Raw genomic sequence first — 23164 nt, 5'->3', positions numbered from 1 at the left:
TTGGCAAATACTTTTCACCCGTCCTTGTAAATCTAAAAAAGTTTTCATTTTGCAAAAGTAGTTCATATAACTATATTAAGGTTGCTAAATCAGAGTTTGAATAATTCTGAAAACTAGATGTGCCTTTAATTGCACAATTTGAACTCCAACTCATAATGTCAATTAAGCTGGTTATGTAATACTGCAGTTCCTTGGTGTGGGGATTGCTTTATTTTCTTGAATAAACAAACAGTTCTTGCGTTGGAAAGTACAATGTATTAACATGCATTTTTCTTGCCCTGACTCCATCCAAGCCTTAAATCTTAGATCAACATGTACTTGGGACAATGTGTAATATCAATGAGAACTATAAATTATGTTCAATTTAGTGTCACTTATGATATTTCATTCCACAAACAAAAACACTAACATGTTCTTTAAAACCAATATCCTATGTTATGATAAAACCATTGCCAAGTTGGTAATTTGAAAAGACAAGAAATTATATCTGGTCAGGGTTTGACATAGTCTTTCTATACAGCTGGACTTGTTTTGCAGTTACTTTGAAAAAAACTCACAATACCAAAAGGGGTTTTAAAGACTTACGAGATCATTCTCACACCACCTATACCATTAGTTCTTATCAACAAACTTAAGTCAACATAATAATTAATGTTTTACATAAATATTGCAATGAATAAAACATATTGCAATAAGTGCCAATAACATAGCAATCAAGTATGATCACTATAGGATTAAACATGAGATTTCAACAGTTTCCTGATAAACAATAAATAATTTTACTTCACAATTTTCTCATTTTTTACACAAGCTGAAAAAAATGGTCTCTTTTTGAATACTTCACATATTTCATATTCAATGATTGTGTAAACATTCATAAATGATGGTTAAAATTTACATTCATGCTAATCATGCCTACCAAAAGCACCTGACTGCCCAATCAGTATCCAATTTTGGCAGGGCTTATTGGTGGTTAATTGAAATCAACCATGACCTCCCACAATCTGCTCTGATCAACAGTAGTTAATCAATTGTTTCAATTGTTCTTATTTTCATAAACTTAGAAAACAACTGCAGTGGATGAAATTTGTTCCTCATCACTGAGAGAAAGTTACGAAAAATGAACGAAGCCGAGTTACATCTAGTAGGATATCAAATCCTACAAACGTATTCATAAATTTATATAACCCTATTTAGTAAATGTTAAATTTTTGAAAGTCTGAAAAAAATCATTTTTTTGTATATCAAAGAACATTTGTGTGTATAATTTCGATGATATTTTGTGATTCATTCAATTTCATTCTTGTTTCATTTAGTGTTCAATCCCACGCTTTCTTGTTCACCTTTAAGTGCAAGAAAAGTCACTTAATTATGATCTGAATAAATTCATTATAATGTAAGGTCACATAAAGGATATATTGTGCTTTTTAAAAATAACATTTTTTTCATCAGTTTTAAATTATGTCAAATGTAGTGCATTGAAATTTTATTATGAGTTTAAAGCTGCACTCTCATTTTGACATTTTTTTTTATTTTTTGTCTTGGAACGAGCCAATTTTTGAGAAAATCCATGGAAACCAGTTATATAAGACTGCTGACCAAAATTTAGATGGCATATTTTTATATTTAAGTTACAAAATTGATTTTTTAAGCATTATTCTTAAATTTTTAGTAGCGGTTTAAGCCATAAAACATTAATTTTCGAACGGAAATATGACAAACTACGAGCTGATTGTTTGTCAGCAATCTGATATCATTGGTTTGAAGATGTTTACGCAAAAATTTGCTCTTTCCAAGACAAAAAAAAGTTGTAAAAACGGTAAATCTGTGAGAGCGTAGCTTTAAACTATGACAGGAATAATTCAAGGGAATGATTTTTTTGTGATTTCTAGCATTAAAATTGTCTAAATCTCATGAAAATTTATAAATTATGTAAGGTATTCTCACATTGGTCACACTTTTGAACTTTGTGCTGTCTTGTTTTTGTTTGTCTCAAATTGGCATTGGCTTCACTTGTTGTTTATGAAAGGGACTGTACACCAAAAAGTTGTTTTTTTCCTGTAACGAATCTAAGGGCACTTAATAAAATATTTTACTCTTTGATATCGTTATTGTAAATAAAATACCCGAATCAAAAAAAATGCAGTGAAGTGTTATATCCACTATGCTATGAAGACTTACTTTTACTGGGTGGAATTTTCCAGATGTATACCTAACTCTCTTATATCATGTGATAACATCAACGGCAGATCACGCATAAGGAATGAATTCTACTCGGACATACCTAGTAATCTTTTTTTAATGGAAAAACACGAAATAACTGCTATTAATAAATCATTTGTAAACTATGGGGATCATCATTAAGTTTCAATGCATTAATAGTACATATCGATACCAAGTTTATGTCAATTTTCTACAATTTTCTTTAAATTTTTGCTTTTTCATCATTAACTGAGTACAGCCCCTTTAATCTGTACCTTATAATGTCTGTGACTTATAAAGATATTTAATAGAAATGGTCTATAACCAAGATTTGTTTTAATTATCCAGGTTTCAAACTGCATTGTGTATGCGATTGGAAAGGTGATCTTGAAAGCTCACTTAGTATAACTTTTACAAATAACATTCACCCTGCAAGGTACTCATATTTGGAGGATACATAAAGATTTGCACAGTCATTTATGTATACTTGCATTTAGTGATAAAGGATACCTTTTGCAAATCTTTGATTTAGATTGCAAAGTATAACATATATAAATAAATATATATTCTTAACTTTATCTGAATACACAAGCTAATGCATCAGTCGATTGTAACCATGCCCCCCGCGCCCCCCCCCCGGTCCCGGAATAGCGGGGACTTTTACTTCCGGTCCAGCCAACCCCAGCTAAAATCGCCGCCCTGCGGAGATAATCTGATGGTAAAGTCCCCACGAAATGCCTCGCACCCAAGGGACATTAGCTTAAGCCCCATCCACACTGTATTTTCCGGGAAGACCTGGCACTGTGGGGCTACCTGAAAGGTAAAAACATGGCCCATTTCGCCGGCTATCCCCGGTATACCCCCGGATGTGGGAGCCGTGGTTACAATTGACTGGTGTATAATGATCCATAGTGATCCAATCTCATGCCAAGATGATTTCTGGTCTGACATCGAGTGGTTAGTTATTCATAAGCATAAAAAAACCTGGTCAGCGTTTGAGAAAGACTGTTGTGAGATTAAATCTTCATTACTTTACTATTCCACAACATTGGGTGATAAGGGAACCTTATTGAATATTTTGATTTTAATTTTGTTCCCTAAACGCCACAAGTCAACCGATTAATTAATACAAATTCAATTCTATCTCCACAATATTCGGCACTGCATTGTTAAATAAAACTCAAAAGTTACGCTTGTAAATTATTTAACCAAATACCTTTCCCTCAAATATTTCAGAAATTTCTATTGATCTATCAACAACAATGCATCACCATACTGTATCTCTGACTGATGTTTGATTTTCATTCTTGGCTAGAAAACAAAAAGTGAGCACAAAGCGTCTTCAGAAAAAAGAACTTGTAAAGTATGCACCAGTCAATTGTAACCAGCCCCCCCCCCTCCCCCACACCGACTTTCCGTCCAGCCAATTCCCGGTAATATCCCTGCCCTTCGAGAACGAACTGGTGGTAAAATCCCTTGAATAACCCCGCACCCCACGGATCTAAGGTAAGAGCAATTCCCTGATATATTTTGAGGCAAGACAAAACCACCGCAATCACCCGGCATTGCGAGGACACTAGTTCTGGCTTCCATAACTTTAATGTTGATATTTATTTTTTGATGTTTACAAATACAACACGTCCAAAAAGGTAATATAATATGTTTGCTGAAGTTCTTTAGCTACGAGAACACCTGTAAAGTAAAAACACAGCCCTTTTCCCTGGTATATCCCCGAGGGAGGCGTGGTAACAATTGACTGGTGCATTATAAGAGAGGAAATCAAAATTGAGCATGCAAGATTGTTTTATCAATGCCCGACAATGGCGATGGTTTATCACAATGTCATGTACTTACACTGAGAGTGACTCCAAGACTTTTCTTTGCACATAGGTAAACAATCATCTTATTCACAGATGCTGTGCACATATTCATACATTTGGCTTCATTTAGAATGAAACTTTATAAATAAGTATGCGCATATTTGATGTTTTTAATCTCATGATTTTTTCAAACGAACTTGTACTGTATTGCTTGAAAATTTACGTGTCAAATTAAAAATGCTACCCACGGTAAGATGAAAATAAATCCGTTTGATAGTGGTAATCATTCAATGGCGGCTTTATTGATAAATTTCCTCAATAAAACACTATGAAATTCACATCATCAGCATCCGGAAGTAATGATAACATACATGTCTTAATCATTCGGCCGCTCTGATCAGAGTAAATTTTGAGGTCAAAAGTAGACTGGTACCCTGATTTACTTTTCCTAAAAAATATAAAGTTATACAGGTACGCGGCATATGGTTTTTAGTTAACATTAATAGTATTTTAACAATAAATACCAAAAATCATGTTGTATTTAAAAAAGTGCTAAGTGCCATGCGATGAAACTTTGTATCTAAAAGAAAATATCACGGAAACATGCACACTATTGTATGTCGAAAAAAAGAACAGGGACTGACTTCGGAATACCAACATTGTATACAAAGGATAACAATACTTTTTTAAACCAACTATCCTAGTTGTTTTCTACTTAGAACGCACGCTTTATTCGCTTTACGTATGAATTCATAAGACATTTCGAATGCGCGACGAGCACCGCGGTTAGCTGATACTGGTTTCTTTTCGGATAAAAGAGAAAGAGGGTACCAGTCTATCAATACAGAGCATTGAATGGAACAATTTCGATGCGTACTTTTTCAATATGTTCATATTCTTATTGCATATAATCTGACCGTATGCAAGAACATTCATGTGGTTTACCCGATTAACTCACTCGCTACGTATGAATTTCTTGTGCTTCATTAATAGAACATACAGTTAGCTTGAATTGTTAGGAGAACTATTTTTATTGGATGTTTTTATTGTAATCAGTTCCGGTACTACTTTGATTTTTCAAATTCGCTAACGGCAATCCAATCAAAATACAGCGTATGAATACATTACGTCAGTGAACCCCCAGATGCGGCTTGAGATTGCAGATAGCGCGTTTACGGCTATGAACTAGGCCACAAGTGCCCTAGTCCAAAAATAACCCTGCTTTTAGGAAAAAGTATGAAACGACTGCATTTGCATCTGTATTTAGACATATTTAGGATTGATATCGGATGTGTTAAAAATGATATTTTACACAGGCACTATCAAAATTCAGACTCCATATACATTTAAAATTTTGTTTTTATTATCCCAGGAAATGAAATGGCATGTGCTTAACAAAACAAAAAGAACAAGCAAATTCGTTGAATTGATATCCCTCGCCTGATTAGGCAAAGTTCATGGATTGGAAATGAAAAGTAGGTGGAATATTCATATATTAACATGTAATATGGCTGCAGAGAAATGGACCGTTATGAACGTTGGATATAAGTTTGAGTTCGTTTGGAATCATTTGAAATAAAAGTTTTGTATATAGAGTAACATTTGTAATAGTTTCTATGAATTTGAATGATATGAAAGTGAACGTTCAGATATGTCTGAAGTGATAACAGTAATAATGGAAAATGACATTTTAAGGTACCTGTTGATCATGTTCAGTGTGTGTTATTCTCAAGCTCATTTTAAATGTCTCTAGTTTGTTCCAAAGGCTTTTCTTAGATTTGACCTAGTGACCTACATTTGACCTACCTTTATGGTCATTTAAATGCTTATATGCACCAGCAAATTGTATATTGCCCCCCTTAGTCTTGAATAGTGGGGATTTTCAGATCCATCAAATCAAATTGAATATGGTTATAAATAATAACATGTCTCATAGCCCAAGTCTAAATTACACTCACGCTTATTCTGATTTTGCATCACACAAAAACTGCATAATACTTCCTCGCCCAACATAAAAGGTGTTTAAAAAAATATGCAAAAATTCAACAAAAAATAGCTAAAAGAGGTACAAGAAAGGTGCACTTTGACTAAAAAACACAGTTTCAAGTCACGCAATTTCATATATTCACTTTGTTCAGCTTATACATTCAATAACATTTTTGTAATTGCCTCAAGATGCATAGGTTTAAAAACTGAGAGAAATTTCCACGGGTGGCCTCGGGTAGGGTAGGCGTATTCATATTGCGGGAAAAGTGATAAAAGTTACTTACCAAGTGAAATTATCCTCCCAAAACACCAAAATGTCTTCGAACACCGCCATTTTATTCCGCATCACACAATTCCCTCACTTAAAGCATTGAAATGGAACGATGGAATAGACCGCAATCAACGCCCCTAAATGATCGTAAATGCACTGTCTGTTCCTTATTAGAAGATGAATACCATTTTCTTCCAGAATGCACATTATTTAATGAACTTAGAATGAAATTTATACCTAGGTATTATAGACAACATCCTAGTCTGTATAAATTAATTGCCTTGATCAATACAGAAAATGAAACTATTTTAAAGTGAAACTCTTATTTGAAATCAATACATATAATTGTATTTATAACACACATCAAATTTAATGAAATAACAATATCTACTTACTAAATAATGCATTTACTGAAATAACGTTTACTGATAACAAGCTTGTCACCCTGTTTATAATAGCAGAAAGCATGACAAATATTAAATGATTGGTGATTGCTAAAAGATTTACTGTGGTCTACTATAGTATCACAAGGCAGAAATACCATGTTTTATGTTCATTCTTATTAATTAGCAAATTGAACTCAAGATCCTTCATTAGAAACATTGTTGTTGACATCTATCAACCCATTTTGAAAAATGAAAACAATAATATTAATTATCATAAGTCTTATTTGGGAGTAAGAGTGCATCTTTAATAAGATCTGAGTATGTTTATATACAAGTCTTTGGAACTTAGAAATGCTGCATTATATCCAACATAAGAATGTGTGTGTGTTAATATGTGTATATGTTGTGTTTATGTTTATATATATGCATATCAAATATAATCACATACATACCATTCATTCTATTGTTAGCATTTTGATTTTTGTAAGTTTTGATGTTGTCTGTAGTTCACGAAAGTGCGAAAGTAAATATATATTTACAAAAGTTTTGTAATGTTCGCCATATATGTATGATATTCTGCCACATGGTTCTATGATCTTCTGGTATATAAATGATCTGTTCTGTTCTAAAAATTCGGCAAACACAAAATACGTTTGTCCCCCTGATTTAATACCGAAATTAAAATAATTTGAAAATAGATTGTTATTAGTAGAATGTAAGCATGTGTATAAAGTATTTGTAAAAATAGGAAAAATGCTGCATTCAGATTAAAAATGCAAGAAATAGAACATCTAAAGAAACGTTAACCTAGATGGAAATGTTTTAAATCTTATTCTATATCAACATATAATAGCTTATCAAATGAAACTTTTAAAGAATATTTTTCAGCTTTAGGTAAGTAGTGTTTTTTAATGTTTCAATTTTGGTAGCACGAATGATTTTAATTTTATCAATGATTCATTTCATGAACTGGACCAGCCTATAACTGTCAATGAACTTCATATTGCTGTTAAAACTGAAGCGTAATAGATCGCTAGGTACTGATTTATTGATGAATGAATATTTTATAGTCTTTTGATATTTTTGTCTTGATTTATCCCTTGTTACAAAACGGTTTATTAGATATAATAATCTTTTTTGAAAGACTTGTTCTTATAAGCATCGTTCAGTGCTCAAGGTAGAATTAGGACAAACTAACTTGAATTCCTTTAAAATGGGCGACGGTTATGCCAGCAATATGCCAGGACAGTCTTGAGACGATCGTCCCCGGAAACGGATGCAGCTCAACGACTACGTTTATATAACCAATATAAATTTTGACTGATAAACCTTTAACTACTTACTAAAAATGCTTTTTTGAAACTATTAATGACTGATAAAATGATTGAAACTGTGTATTTAATAGTTGGACACACATAAATACTAAATGATGGGTGCTGAAAGATATTATAAGTATCTTCCATGGCCGAGAGTGTAAGATAGGTTCATCCCGACCCTCGCGCAGGGTGTTTTGCGGAAACTCGGTAAACCTCGTTTCCGCAAAACACCCTACGCTCGGGTATGATAGATGCTTTTTCTCCCACCTCAGTTAAACAAAATTAAGTAAAAATGTATTTTTTGCTGGAACTCTTTTGTGTTAAGTGAACATAAATGCGTATGGATATGCGATAGCACGTGGTTGTCATGGATATGCGCGCAGTGATCCAGTTAATGTTAATAGTGAAATCGGTCTTTTTAAATAGTTCTAAGGAGAATGAAGCATTATTTCTTTAATAGTGCGTGAAAACTGTTTTATGGCGACATTTGAAGCCAGAAATAATTAATAAGCGTTCTAAATATTACCATAAGACAAGATTTCCTTGATGCTACAGACGACAGTCTTTAACAAGGGGGGTAATTACAGTGTGTTGACCATGGAAAAGGAGTTCCATCCGGGCACTTTATCTTCGCCCGTGGGCAAGATAAGAATATCTAGCATGGTTAAATTATTGGATATACTTATCTGAGGTGGGAGAAAATGTGATCTACTATAGTCTCATAAGGTAGAAATACAGAGTTTTCTGCACCTTAATAAAATGGAAATTGCTTTCGACACGTATTCGTCCTTTCTGGCATACTAAAACATTTAAATGAATTGTGGTAAACCTTATTTGTGAGTAAGAGTGCATCTTTTACAATGATATCCCTACAAAATACTGGTATCAAATAACATAAGTTTATTAAAGCTGCGCTCTCACAGATTGAACGATTTGACAACTTTTTTTTTATTTTTTGTCTTGAATGAGCCAATATTTGCGAACATACATGGACATTACAGTTATATAAGACTGCTGACAAAAAAGATTGCAGATTTTTATATTTAAGTTAAAAAAGAAGATATTTTATGCATTTTTCTTAACGGTTTAAGCCATGAAATATTAATTTTCGAACTGAAATATGAAAATCTACGATCTGATTTTTTGGTCTGCAGAAATTTAAGGAAACAGTTGCTCTTTCCAAGACAAAAATAAAATAGTGGTATATCTGTGAGAGTGCAGCTTGAAATAAAGCAATATAGCCATATCATACATCGCTCAATGCGCCTACATGTTTTCAACTAACTAGATCGGCCCTATTTATCCTTCCGACCCTACACATTTAGTAGTAGTGATTTTCCCGTAATTTCCTAAAACTCCATTTTTTGAGTGAACATGTTCAAATTCTACCATTTTAGTACAATTTAATTTAGTACAATAGTGATTTGTCGGTTTGGTACAGAATCCCGGATCTAAAAAAAATGGTAAGAGTATTAAATTCATTCTAAAGTATTTGATTTTGTTTCTGGATGGAATAAGTATATTTAGATTTTCTGCTCTGTAAACAATGTGTTACATCATTAAGCTTAAAAGGTTTTTGTTGTCACTTAAAATAAAATATAGGGTAGATAGGGAGTTATGACTTTTTTGTCAAACTAATTCCTGAAAATAATTCACTAAAGACTTTACTGGAAATATATATACAAATGTTTATTCAAACACTTCTGTTAAGACAACAGCTAAATGCTTACAGTGAAAACACATCAATTTTAGACATCCTAATTGCAAACGTTTAACCTGAATACATTCCATGTGGTGGTGGTGTTAGTAGTTTATACTCCGGGTCCCGGCGTGAGCACATTGAAGGGTCCCAGAGTGACAGTTCAACCACCGCACATCTATCCTGGGCAGAACCAGTAGTAGGTGCCTTCGCCCCTGCAAGGAACTGACAACTTCTGTACATGCCAGGGGCAGTGGTACAGTGCGAATGGTCGTAGAAAGGATTTCAAAACCAATCATAACAGAAGTGACATTCCATGTCGAAAGCCTGGTTATTATTATATGAAAGGGAAGTAACTGTCCACGATTAATGGTTTTGTCAACAGTAGGTTACATCCCATCAGTACAAATCCCTACCTGCTTTATTTATTAATATCCATTTATTTTTTAGATACTCGTCAGATATAAATATGTTTAATTGTTCTTCTGTGTGGCCATTTGTGTGTATATATGATAATGTTTGTGTTTGGCCAAAGGAATGAATTGGCTGATATTGCCTATAAAATGAAACTGAAACTGAAACTGGTATCCTCAACAAGATTTATTCTTTTCGTTAGTTTAATGGTGTTTAGAATTCAATCTACGTGTATAGCCAATTCAATTGCAGATAGGGAATCATAAGTTCAAGGCTTAATCATTAAGAATTTTGCGGGTGTTTATAGGTCCGCCCACTGCAACTCATTTGATACACCCTCGCTGCGTCAGATGTCGCGTTGACAATGTGTTACCCAATAAGGTTGTATATATTCTAAGTCATTTGAATGTCATGAATTAAAATCTTATTGATTAAGAAAAGGGCTTGTTCGCTTCGCCACTTAGCCCATTCTTAATAATTAAGATTTTAATTCATGCCATCCAACTATTACAAAGATTGTTTTTAAAAGTTTACCATGGAAGGTCTGGTTTCGTTGTCAATCGACCCATGTGCCATCATTAGTGAATTTGAAGGTCGAAAGGCATGTAAAGTAGATAACAGCTGTTTGAGAAACAAACTGAGTTGTTTTTGATTATACCTGGTTATTTGACGTTGTCGGTATAAATCACATATACACGGAATACAGCTGTCTTGTGCTTTGATAGTTGTGCACGGCCATCAAGGGAGTACCATTGACAACGCCCTTTAGCATGACGCGGTTGGGGATTTCACCCAGGACCTACGCAGCGCATCAAGAATGGGGGGGGGGGGTCGAGCCTCTTGTTCAACTGGTAAACTACCAAATCAAATGTACTATTCATTCATTTTAAGTAATACAAGTATATATGCTATTGCATCCTTGTGAATTTTTGCGAATGTTACTACACGGCCAATTGAAGGGTATCGTTCATTTTTGGACCCAAATTAAGTTTTACAAAAAATGCATCTGTTACACTTACTTTATAATACTTTTACTCTTTGATACTGAATATTCAGAATAAAATACAATAAAAGAACAAAACCAAATATTTAGCTTTAGTTTGGAGCGAATCCCAGCGGTACATCCAGAAACAAATTATAAACATCCCAACGTCTGAACCACTCGGCCACAAAGACTGATACAACATTGGATTGATGTTTAACCTTAATCAACTACATTGGTAACATCACGTTATAATATGATCAACCTATCACGCAAAGACTCTTGTTGCTAACGTTTTTCAAAAAAAAATTTGGTAAAAAGGGGATTTAACACACCATGGACGATTCTCTTTAATAACAATACACAGTATACACAGAATCCCGGTATTTTTTTTTCAAAATAAAAGAAAAACGAGAATAGGAAAAAAGCAATGCATCTGAAACATAACGGTTCATTGCCACAACAAACAATTAATAGGCACAAACACATGTACATTAACGAATCCGGCGTTTCCCATAGTAATACACCTTATTAAAAAATGATAAATGAACCACTCAACACGATCCGAACACACCATATTAATGTCTTACGGATTTTACCCGAGCGGGGTGAAATAAATACAACAATAACAACACTGAAAAAAAACAACAACAAATAAAACAACTGTGAAAGACAAAACCTTTTTATTTCCTATATAATCATTATCTTGATTGGTGGGCATTTGTTTGACTGTGGAATGGAAGATATCGGTCACTTGAAAATAAATCTTAAAGGAAAGGTAAGTAACTCCGTTGAGCGAAACAAAATTTGGTTTGACATTTAAGTCCTAGTTACCCGTGACCTGTAATAGTAAACAACAAGTTCTAAAAATAGCAGGGATGGAAAGTCCTCGATTATGTTGGGAAAGAATATCGTTATGACTTCTGGTAAGTACAATGCTAATTAATTAAATAAATTTGAATGTTTCCAGTTTGTGAAATATATTATGCAAAAGTATGCCTTCATTTGATCTGTTGTTTTGTCGAACTAAAGAATTGCGAATGTCACGGTAGTTGAAGCGCGATGTTTCTCTTGTACATGTTAGCACAATTGACGTGAATGTGTCATGCCAAATATAGATTCATATGGGGGGAAAGCGTGTTGCAAAAGTTTTAAAATGTTTATGTAAAAGTATGAATGTGTCAAGTCTAATTTTTATTTATACTTTCATGGCAAAAGGCTTTAAGGGTCATACGCGATTGCGGCGGTTTTAAAACATACACTTATAAGTATATTTTAATGGGAATTGCATGTTGTTTACGGACTAATTGACTATTGACAGGCTAATACTTTCAGGATATAAATGACTGTCTGAATTTGCAGGTAAAGGCTGAATTTCGTTTGTTCAAGTTATTAAGTTTTGCAATATAGATTGGAAATCACAAAATACATATTTCCTGCAAATTCACTAAATGATGGAGGAGAAATTCACAGTGCTTTTTTGACTTACATATTTGAGTAGTACCACGACTATTGAAATAGAGTACTGATTATGATATTTTTACTCTCTCTGTCTCTCTCCCTCCATCCATCTCTCTCTCTCTGTCTTTTTTTTGGTATTTTTTTTCACCGTCTGTTCCTTCAAAATTGGGACTTATTTTGACTTTGGGAAAAACACAAAATCATGCTTGAAGAGCAAATAAACATGAATTTCTTCTTTATGCATACGTTATGCTGTAAAGGGACTTGTCTTTATCAAGATTTCGATTATGTTTTAAATAAATTCAATGCATTTTTATTCATTTATAGAATATGTAATAAAGTGATATATAAATATCACGAATTTTTGGGGAAAATGAAAAAAAAAAAACGCTGTGAGAAGGCAATACATTATACCAAAACAATCACTGCTCGTGTTTGTAATAATGCAAAACTCGCGCTTTATAGCCATTTATAACGATGTTAAAACTAATGCACCAGTCCATTCTAACCACGCCCCAAGGTCCGGGGGTATACCGGGGATAGCGGGAGAAATGGGCCGTGATTTTACCTTCCAGGTGGCCCCGCAGTGCTGAGTGAAGGCGGTGGTTTTGTTTTCACTCCGAAAATAGCGGGGAATGGGCTTTATCTAAGTATCCCGGGTTGCGGGGGCATTTGGCGGGGATTTTGACAGCAGTGTGTCAACGCAGGGCGTGAATTTTACCCGGGTTTGGCTGGTCCGAAAATCAAAGTCCCCGCTATTCACCGGACCTTGGGGCGTGGTTACAATTCACCGGTGCATAATGACTAAGATGTTCACAACATTTGCGATATTGATGCCGACAACAAAAGTGACAGCAACAAATTTTACTGTGATGACGGTTAATAGTAAAGTTTACTAATTATTTTAACTGTGTTAGTAATGTCATTCTTTATTACAGGTCTTTTAAATTTTGTCCAAGACAACATAGGAATTAAGACTTTTAACAGATTCTCATGCCCTGCCATACAATTGTATTGGTTTTAAACCTTTGCCATCACATACACACACACACACATTAGTTTTTTCATAATCTGACGTCTTCCCAAGTGTACTGTTTTTGTCGGTCGTTTTAGCCGGTTTCAACATTTCTTGCTACATGAAACCGATCGAAACCAGTTCACGGTAGGCAGGATAAACCGGATCGGTAGTCGTCATCTGTCAAGAGTCGTCATATTGTACACATTTGATTGAACAAGTTCATGAAGATTATTAACATATTTCCTATACTGCAGGAGCTGAATCAAATTGTGTTTTATATGATCAAGTGTGTAAGATCCTTTTAATCACATGTCTTATTAAATAAATAAGGACAACAAATCTACCTGTTTCACATACGCTGATGATGAACTGTCCAATGCTTTGTCGCGCGTTTTATCAGTGTGTGAATACCATGTGATTAATTGTGTCATAAATGCTACGTCGGAAGACAATATTTGGCTTCGAATGAAGACTTAAAACAAAGATAACTTCACTATTTCCTCACGATTTTAAATGAAACATAGCGCAGTCTACGACGCCGACGGAGTCCCGCCTTCGGTATTTTACCAGAGTTTGATTGAGAGTATAAGTTCTTAAAACACTTCGACAAACCCTTCACAATACGGCCGTCCGACGGAGCACTGTCAAAACATTATTTTGAAAACTGGTTTGTCGAAGTGTTTGATGAATCTGATCACCTTATCAAATTCCGGTAATAAAACAAACGAAGGCGTGGCTCTTTATCGGCATAGACTGCCCTTTGTTTCATTTAAAATGGTTTAGTAAAAGAAAAGTTATTTTGTAGTTAAGTCTTCTTTTTTAGCAAAATGTTGACTTCTGGTATGCTACCTATATGACGTAGTTTATCACGTGGTATACACACACTGTGTATGCACTGATTATTATATAAATTTACATTATTAAATTTACTCCTTAATTAAATTTTCAGTACATAACTGCACCGTCGGTAAGTCCGTCTGTGTGTTCGGCTCAAATTCTCTTGTCAGGACTGTAACTTTCTCTTGTAAAAAAATATTTTAAATTAACTTGCCACATGTGTTTGACATATCATGACGACGTGTCGCGTGCAAAACCAGTATTCCTACCTCTAAGGTCAAGGTCACACTTAGAGTTTGTTTACTATGGAATGCTGCATATAAGGACATTGCGCATTAAGGACGTGCCCTGGCTGTAACTTTGTCTTGTATGGACATATTTTAAAATAACTTGACACATGACCACATGTTTCTCTCTGGTTTAGTTTGTATACGACCAACAACAACACGTACTGACACATTACAGTGAACACACGCAAGGGTCTCATGCGGTGTTTTAAAACATCAATGAGAGGTAATTAGTGTTTTATATATTTCACTTGGTCATTAACATTCCTTGCTTTATCCATACATTTCATTGCTAGTTTCTTCCTTTTGTATGTACTGACATTGTTCAAAGGCCAATGTCGCATTCGGGAGGATTCGTCACATACTGTGATAGCTCTTGTTTATTCAGCTTATATACAGACTTGGTATGAAGTTAGTTGTTACAATTTCATATCCTCAAACCTATTAGTCGATATGTTTTGATGTTTTACATAACAAGACTTAAGGCTAACATAGAAAATGTGTTTATTTATCTATTTATATAAAAAATGTATGAAATAAAATTTAAAAAATCTGCCACACGGGTCTATGACCTAATGGCTGATAAATATTGTGTTCTGGTCTTTCCTGTTCTAAACGCGCTCGTCTAAAACAGTCAATATCGAGTTATTAGAGACGACCATTTAAAGCATTATAATACTTATTACGAATTGTTTAAATATACACTGTTCTTTTTAATTTCTATTAGCGTTTCTTTTAGTTTCGCTAACATAAACAGCGCAGACATTTGCAGTTATAAGAACTGAACGATATTGATAACGAAAGCTAATAAGATAAAATAAATGTACTTTCAGTTAGCTGCGTATTTGCCTGAAAGAAAAGCGGAACTCCTGAATATGAGTGCTGTGGTATGTGTGTTTTTTTATTTCAATAGTTAATGACACATTTATAACTCCAAGTCAACGGATTAATCGCATGTCTCTGTGTCAGTGTGTGTATACCGCGGGATAAACCTTGTCTGGTTCCCAGCAAACTCAGCACAACAAGAGTACCGATAATGAAATGGTAAGGGCAGGTAACCCAGGCTAGGGATAAATCACGTCATAAATTATTTATGCTACGTCGGAAGGCAATATTTTGCTATAAATGAAGACTGAACGAAGATATCTTTTATACGATACGATATATTATGATATCCATTGAAACATGGTGGTGGTGGTGTGTAAGCTTATTATGTCTCCCCCTCTCTGGGGGAGACATATTGTTTTTGCCCTGTCCGGTAGTCCGTCAGTCCGTCAGTCCGTCCGTACGTCACACTTCGTTTCCGATCGATAACTGGAAAACCGCATGACCTAGGATCACCAAACTTGGTAGGGAGGTTGGTCGTGAGGTGTAGAGGATCCCTATTGTTTTTGGGGTCACTAGGTCAAAGGTCAAGGTCGCGGCGACCCCCAATATAAAAAACATTTCTGCTCAAAATCTTGAGAACGGTTTGACCTAGGTTCACCAAACTTGGTAGGGAGGTTGGTCATGAGGTGTAGAAGATCCCTATTGTTTTTGGGGTCACTAGGTCAAAGGTCAAGGTCGCGGCGACCCCCAATGTAAAAAACATTTCCGCTCAATATCTTGAGAATGGTTTGACCTAGGTTCACCAAACTTGGTAGGGAGGTTGATCATGAGGTTTAGAAAACTCCTATATTTTGGGGGGTCACAAGGTCAAAGGTCAACGTCGCTGTGACCTCTAATGTAAAAAAATATTTCCGTGCAATATCAGGAGAATGCTTTGATCTAGGTTCACCAAACTTTGAAGTGAGGTTGGTCATGATGTCTAGATGATCCCAATTGTTTTGGGGGTAACAAGGTCAATAGTCAAGGTCGTGGTGACCTTCCATGTAAAAATCATTTGCGTGTAATATCTTTATGTCTCCCCCATTCATGGGGAGACATATTGTTTTTGCCCTGTCCGTCAGTCAGTCCATCAGTCTGTCAGTCAGTCAGTCAGTACGTCACACTTCGTTTCCGCCCAATAACTATAGAACTCTTAGACCCAGGAACTTCATACTTGGTATGCTAGTTTGTCATGACTAGTAGATGACCCCTATTGAATTTGGGGTCACTAGGTCAAAGATCAGGGTCAACGTGACCTTGAGGTGAAGAAACGGTTTCCACTCAATAACTAAAGATCCTTTGGGTCCAGGAACTTCATACTTGGTATGCTAGTTGTTCATGACTATTAGATGACTCCTATTGATTTTGAGATCAAAAGGTCAAAGGTCAAGGTTACCTTCAGGTAAAAAATGTTATGTTGGCAGTGACCTTAAGCTTAAAAATGGTTTCTGCTCAATAACTAAAGAAAGCTTGTACCCAGGAACTTCATAGTTGTTCATGACTAGTAGATGACTCCTATTGATTTTGAGATCAGTAGGTCAATGGTCAAGGTCACCGTGACCTTGAGGTGAAGAAACTGTTTCCGCTCAATAACTAGAGAACGCTTGCAACCAGGAATTTCATACTTGGTATGCTAGTTGGTCATGACTAGAAGATGACCCATATTGATTTTGAGATCACTAGGTCAAAGGTCAAGGTTGCCATGACCTTGAAGTGAAGAAAAAGTTTCCGCTCAATAACTAAAGATCCTTTGGTTTCAGGAACTTCATACTTGGTAAGCTAGTTGTTCATGACTAGAAGATGACCCCTATTGATTTTCAGATCAAAAGGTCAAAGGTCAAGGTTACCTTCAGGTAAAAAATGATACGTTGGCGGTGACCTTAAGCTTAAAAATGGTTTCTGCTCAATAACTTAAGAACGCTTGTACCCAGGAACTTCATTCTTGGTACGCTAGTCGGTCATGACTAGTAGATGACCCCTATTGATTTTGAGATCAGTAGGTCAAAGGTCAAGGTTGCCATGACCTTGAGTTGAAGAAATGGTTACCGCTCAGTAACTAAAGAACACTTGCACCCAAGAACTTAATACTTGGTATGCAAGTTGGTTATGTAGATGATCCCTATTGATGTTGTGATCAGTAGGTAAAAGGTCATGGTCACGATGACTGTGAGCTGAAAAATGGTTTCCGATCAATAATTGAATAACGCTTGCGCCCAGGAACTTCATACAATGCAAACTTCGTTTACATTTTCCATGATTAATCAACAACACTTTCTTCTCTTCACTATTTAATATAATCGAATAAACCAAACTTCACTGTTGGTTTGTCTCCAGTCCAAAGTTACAAATTTCATGTCCATCATTTATTTTTTCTCACCTACGACCACACAATAGGGGAGACAAGCGCTTTTTCAAAATAGCAATCTCTAGTTCATACTCACACTCTGGCCTTGCCCATTCTGCAAGTGCTCCGATAAGATTGTTAAATAGTCATTTTACGTTTTTGGGGTATAGTGAACAGACGGAATGTAACCCTGGTTAGAGCTACCCTGGTTCTTTAACGTGCACCAGTGTATAGCACTGTCACAAGGGATCCCCATTTAACGTCCCTCCCGAAAGACGATTAGTATTTCTAGTCATGCGACGGGGATTGACAGTCAAGTATGTTACCACTAGACCACGGATCCGCCACATTGATCTTCCTGCGCTCCTGTGTATCGATGTAACCCGGCTGCTTGATAACATAATGAAAAATGGCGCAGCCTACGCCCCTTATATATCCTCGTCTTAAATCTTTGCCCACAGTTTAACTGAATGGTTCTCAAAACACCTCGATTAACCGCTTCACAAAACCGCCACCTGATCAGTGTGTGTATACCACGTGATAAATTACGTCATATATGCTACGTCGAAAAGCAACATTTTAAGCAAAACAAAGACTTAAATCAAAGATATCTTTTCTATTTCTACACCTCTTTAAATAAAACAAAGAACAGTCTATGCTGCTTAAAGAGCCTCGCCATCGCCTTATTACCGGAGTTTGATAAGTTGATTAGTTTCATCAAACACTTCGACCAACCTTATATTTTGACAATGCTCCGTCAGACGGCCGTATTATGAAATGGTTTGTCAAAGTGTTTTAAGGAACTAAATTTTCAATCAAACTCTGGTAAAAGACCGAAGGCGGGGCATTGTAAGTTTCGTAGACTGCGCTTTGTTTCATTTAAAACGGTGAAGAAAAAGTAAAGTTATCTTTGTTAAAAGTCTTCGTTTGAAGCAAGATATTGCCTTCCGACGTAGCATTTATGACGCAATTTATCACGTGGTATACGTGCACACTGCTGATGTAGCACTGTCAAAACATTATTGTGGAATCACGTTGTCGAAGTATTTGAGGTAACTTTATTAAATCAAACGCCGAAAAATCAAACGAAGAAGCGACATAGACTGGCCTTTTTGTGAAGAAAAAAAGAGATCTTTGTTTTATGCCATCATCGGAAGCAACATGTTATGCACGCACTGTGTGTGTGATCTGAGAAATTCATCAAATATTTACGCTTATTGATGAATGTTATGGTATTTAGTTGAAAGCAGCCCATGTATTTTTGAATCTTTAAAAACAACTTGGTCAACATATACACGTTCTAAAATGATTTATAACGGTTAAAGTATTATCAGAGAGTTATTTTATGTTATATAATTATATAGTTGTACTATTTTTCAACTAATCGAAGGGAACATGCTATTCAAATTGAATTACAAGATAACGTATTTCTTTTTAGACACACTGTCCTCTACAAGCGGAAACAACCAGTCCTCTGCATCATACAGAAAACTATGTTTATAACACGGCTGACAGTCTGGGCAGGGGGGCCACGGCGAGTGTGTTTCTTGCACGATCGAGGGTAGGACTTTTTTAATGATATAATTGATTTTTTTCTCTTAAAAATATTCTTTCCGATAAACCTGGTCGCTTATTCATTTCTGTCTCGAATCTGTGTTTGACACTTATGTTTCGAAAAAGATTTTTTAGCTGTGTTGTAAACGAGCTTAAAGTTGCTGTATCTGTGAAAAATAACGTGGTCTGCGGTCAGGCATTGTGTCAAAAAATGTTACATCATAGATATTTTGAAACATTTGGGGCCATGATTACGACCAGTCTCAAGTCAAAGCTAGACTCATACTCTGAAAGGGTTTTTATGAAGGGTCAAACAATCATATTTATTCCATTTCTTTTACAAACATATATGTAAATAAAAGTACAACAATGAAATAGTAATACATTCAGCAAACCTTACCATTAATGCTTAGCTAGAATGAGAGTTACGATAAAATGAAGTTTTACCATATTGAGTCTTCAGTCAAAAATTCAGACTTGAGACTGGCCCTGAATCTCAGAGTCAAACTATTCACGTTAGCGATTATTGGCCCTGATGAAACTGTTACCACGGCACATCCTTCAAGTGATACAGTTTGCTTCGGAAATACGAGTTCATGTCATTAAGAATTATCTAGTTCAGTTATATATTTTCCAGGAAATGTTTATCATTTTCTAAACCCTTTGAAACAGTTTTCATACAAACCAAAAGTAAAAATAAGACATGTATTCAAAACGGGTTTTAATCGGTTTAAATTAACTGTAACAAAACGTTTAAAGCTGTATTCTCATAGATATACCTGTATTCTCATAGATATACCATTTTTTACAACTTTTTTTTATTTTTGTCTTGGAAAGAGCATATTTATGCGTAAACATCTTCAAACAAATGATATAAGATTGCTGACAAAAATCAGATCGTAGTTTTTCATATTTCTGTTCAAACGTTCAATCTGTGAGAGTGCAGCTTTAAGCCAGTAAAGTTCTTTTTTTTCTTCACCAAACACTAGTAGATAAAATGTTGAAAAGTTTTCAATGAGTTCCAACTTATACGTGAAAGCTTTAAATAAACGTATTCTTTTCAGTTGGATGGTGAACAAGTGGCTGTCAAGGTTTTCGTTGACAACTCGACATACATAGAACGTGCTCGCATCCGAGAAATGAAGCTCTTAAAAACATTGAACCATAAGAATGTTATGCACCTCATTGCGTGTGAAAAAGTCGTAAGTGTTGATGTAATCATATGTCTGTCTGTCTGTCTGTCCGTCCGTCCATCCGTCCGTCCGTCCGTCCGTCCCTCTGTCCTGTCTTGTCCTGTCCTGTCCTGTCTGTCTGTCTGTCTCTTTCCTCCCCCGTTGTCTCTCTGTCACTCTCTCTCCCTCTCTCGGTCTCCCTCTCTCGGTCTCTCTCTCTCTCTCTCCCTGACTCTCTCCCTCTCTCTGTCTGACTCTCTCTCTCTCTCTCTCTCATCCAGTTTGTTTTTACAAACGCAGACGTTTGAATGTTACAATAATGTTTTATTTAGATCTGTTTTCTGCTGCAAATTAATTGACGTTTTATTCATTTTTAATTTTTTGAGTTTAGGCCAAATACTGTTATTCTGAGGATAACAGTCTTTGGCATAAACTCAAAAAATTAAAAATATCCAAATAACCTTTCTCATAAAAAAATACAACTATCAATATAATTTTAAACTTTTTAGATAGAGACGGGTCAAGAAGTGTTGATTCTGGAGTACTGTCAGGGTGGGAGCGTTAAATCGCTGTTGGAACATCCGGCCAACAGTCTTGGTTTTGAGGAGGACGAATTTCTTAACTTTCTACGAGACATCAGTATGTGTTATTTGCCTTGTTAAAGACTTGATTATTAAATTTTTATTTTTATTTTTTATTTTTATTATCTAATTTATTAGATTTTAACCGTGTTACAGGATCGCCCAGAGCAAAGCTGTGATGAATAACTGGGATATGTTTGACCACTTGTTTATTGAAAGTGTATTGTTTAAAGTTGAACTCTTACATATTGACTTTTTTGACGTTTTTTAAATGACTGTCCTGGAATCAGATGAATTTTGGCATCATTGCCTTCAATTTAGTCATATAGGATAACTCATACAGTGGCGTAGCTACATATAGGCATTGTTGGCCGCGGCCTGCAACTTTAATGAAAAATGACAAAATTTAAATAACTAAAAAATGGATTAAAAACTAATAGCTATTCAAACACTTTGAACATTTTTTTACAAGTACTGGCAAGTTTGTTGTTTATTCAAACTACTTGTACGTGCAGAGTATATTACTTGGTTTTATTGTAATCATTGCAAGTACAATTTAGTGTGTGTAATGTGCATATGAAAGTCCCAAAACTCACATAGAATCATGGGCCTACAATTTTTTAAGGCCCTAGCTACACCCCTGTCATAATAAAGCAGATCTCAATTGTTCGAAAAACGGCCGATTTTTTTTTCTTAAAGCGTTAGTAATGATTTTAGCCATAAAACATTTTTGTTAGTCTTCTTACATCACAGACATATGGTATACAGACGTTGACGCAAAAATCGGATCATTCAAAAAAGTAAAAACTTTCAATCTGTTAGAGTGCAGCTTTAACATATTCATATATTATATTAATGGCCTAAATCGGATTGATATTATTTCACTGTTTCATTTTATCAGGCGAAATGTACTAACACCTGTGTGTATACCACGGGATAAATTGCGTCGTAGATGCTACGTCGGAAGGCAGTATTTTGCTTCGAATGACTACTTTAAACAAAGATTACTTAATTATTTCGTCACCATTTAAAGTGAAACAGAGCGCAGTCTTCGTCGCTTACGGGGCCACACATTCGGTCTTTTACCAGAGTTTGACTGAGAGTTTAGTTTCTTAAAACACGTCGACAGAACTTTTCACAATACGACCGTCTGACGGAGAACTGTCAAAACATTATTAATATGGAAACAGGTTTGTCGAAGTGTTTGATGACATTAATAACCTTTTTAAACTTCGGTAATACAACGAAGGCGGGGCTCTCTAAACGGCATATACTGCCCTTTGTTTTTTAAAGGGTGTAGTAAAAGAAAATATGACGTAATTTATCACTTGGTATACAAACTGGTGTTAGTACATTTTGCTTGATATAATGAAACAGTGAAATAATATCTACACACTGTTACACTATATATCGTATAGTTTTCCGGGAAGATATGCACAGTATTAGTACTTATATTTATACTGTCTTCTTAAAAGATGCAACTATTACTGTCAGTTTTGTTTCTGTTTTCAGCAGAAGGCCTGAGATATCTGAAATCACTGAAAATCATCCATAGAGATATAAAGCCGGGCAATATCATGAGAAAGATAGAAAGTGACGGAAGGTGAGTGCCCCACATGTTTAACATGTTTCACAGTATGTTAGATTTGCCGTCTGGAATCAGTCATATAACCATTCGGAACTCCTCGGCCATTTTCCATCCAAAACAGCCTCGGATGTATTTCGGTACATCATTAGAAGTAGTTTGTAAAATTTTGAACAATAGTATTATTTAATAGTAATGTTTTAACGTGTAATTTGTACTATTCTGTTTAAATTGATTGCCAGTGAAGTATAAAACTGCATGAATAATAAAGAATTCCATGAGTAAAGAAATAAAGTTTAGGTACTAAATGGAAATTACTACGTGATCTACTTGCAGCCAAAGGTGCTCGTCACATTGCCTGGATACAGTAATACATTTTTTT

The 23164-nt window shown here is 35.2% G+C and overlaps 1 protein-coding gene across 1 annotated transcript; it reads left to right on the top strand.

Moving 5' to 3' along the window:
* Positions 1 to 19879: 19879 nt before the first annotated feature.
* On the top strand, positions 19880 to 22804 carry LOC128223611 (inhibitor of nuclear factor kappa-B kinase subunit epsilon-like). The gene is made up of 4 exons (XM_052932885.1): positions 19880 to 20017; positions 20509 to 20646; positions 21126 to 21255; positions 22710 to 22804. The coding sequence occupies exons 1-4, from the start codon at positions 19880 to 19882 to the stop codon at positions 22802 to 22804; spliced, it is 501 nt and encodes a 166-aa protein (XP_052788845.1).
* Positions 22805 to 23164: the final 360 nt, after the last annotated feature.

The sequence above is a fragment of the Mya arenaria genome, chromosome 17 (assembly GCF_026914265.1).
Source record: "Mya arenaria isolate MELC-2E11 chromosome 17, ASM2691426v1".
Classification (NCBI taxonomy): domain Eukaryota; kingdom Metazoa; phylum Mollusca; class Bivalvia; order Myida; family Myidae; genus Mya; species Mya arenaria.
The sequence above is the reverse complement of the archived record's forward strand: the minus strand, read 5'-3'. Positions and strand labels throughout refer to the sequence as shown.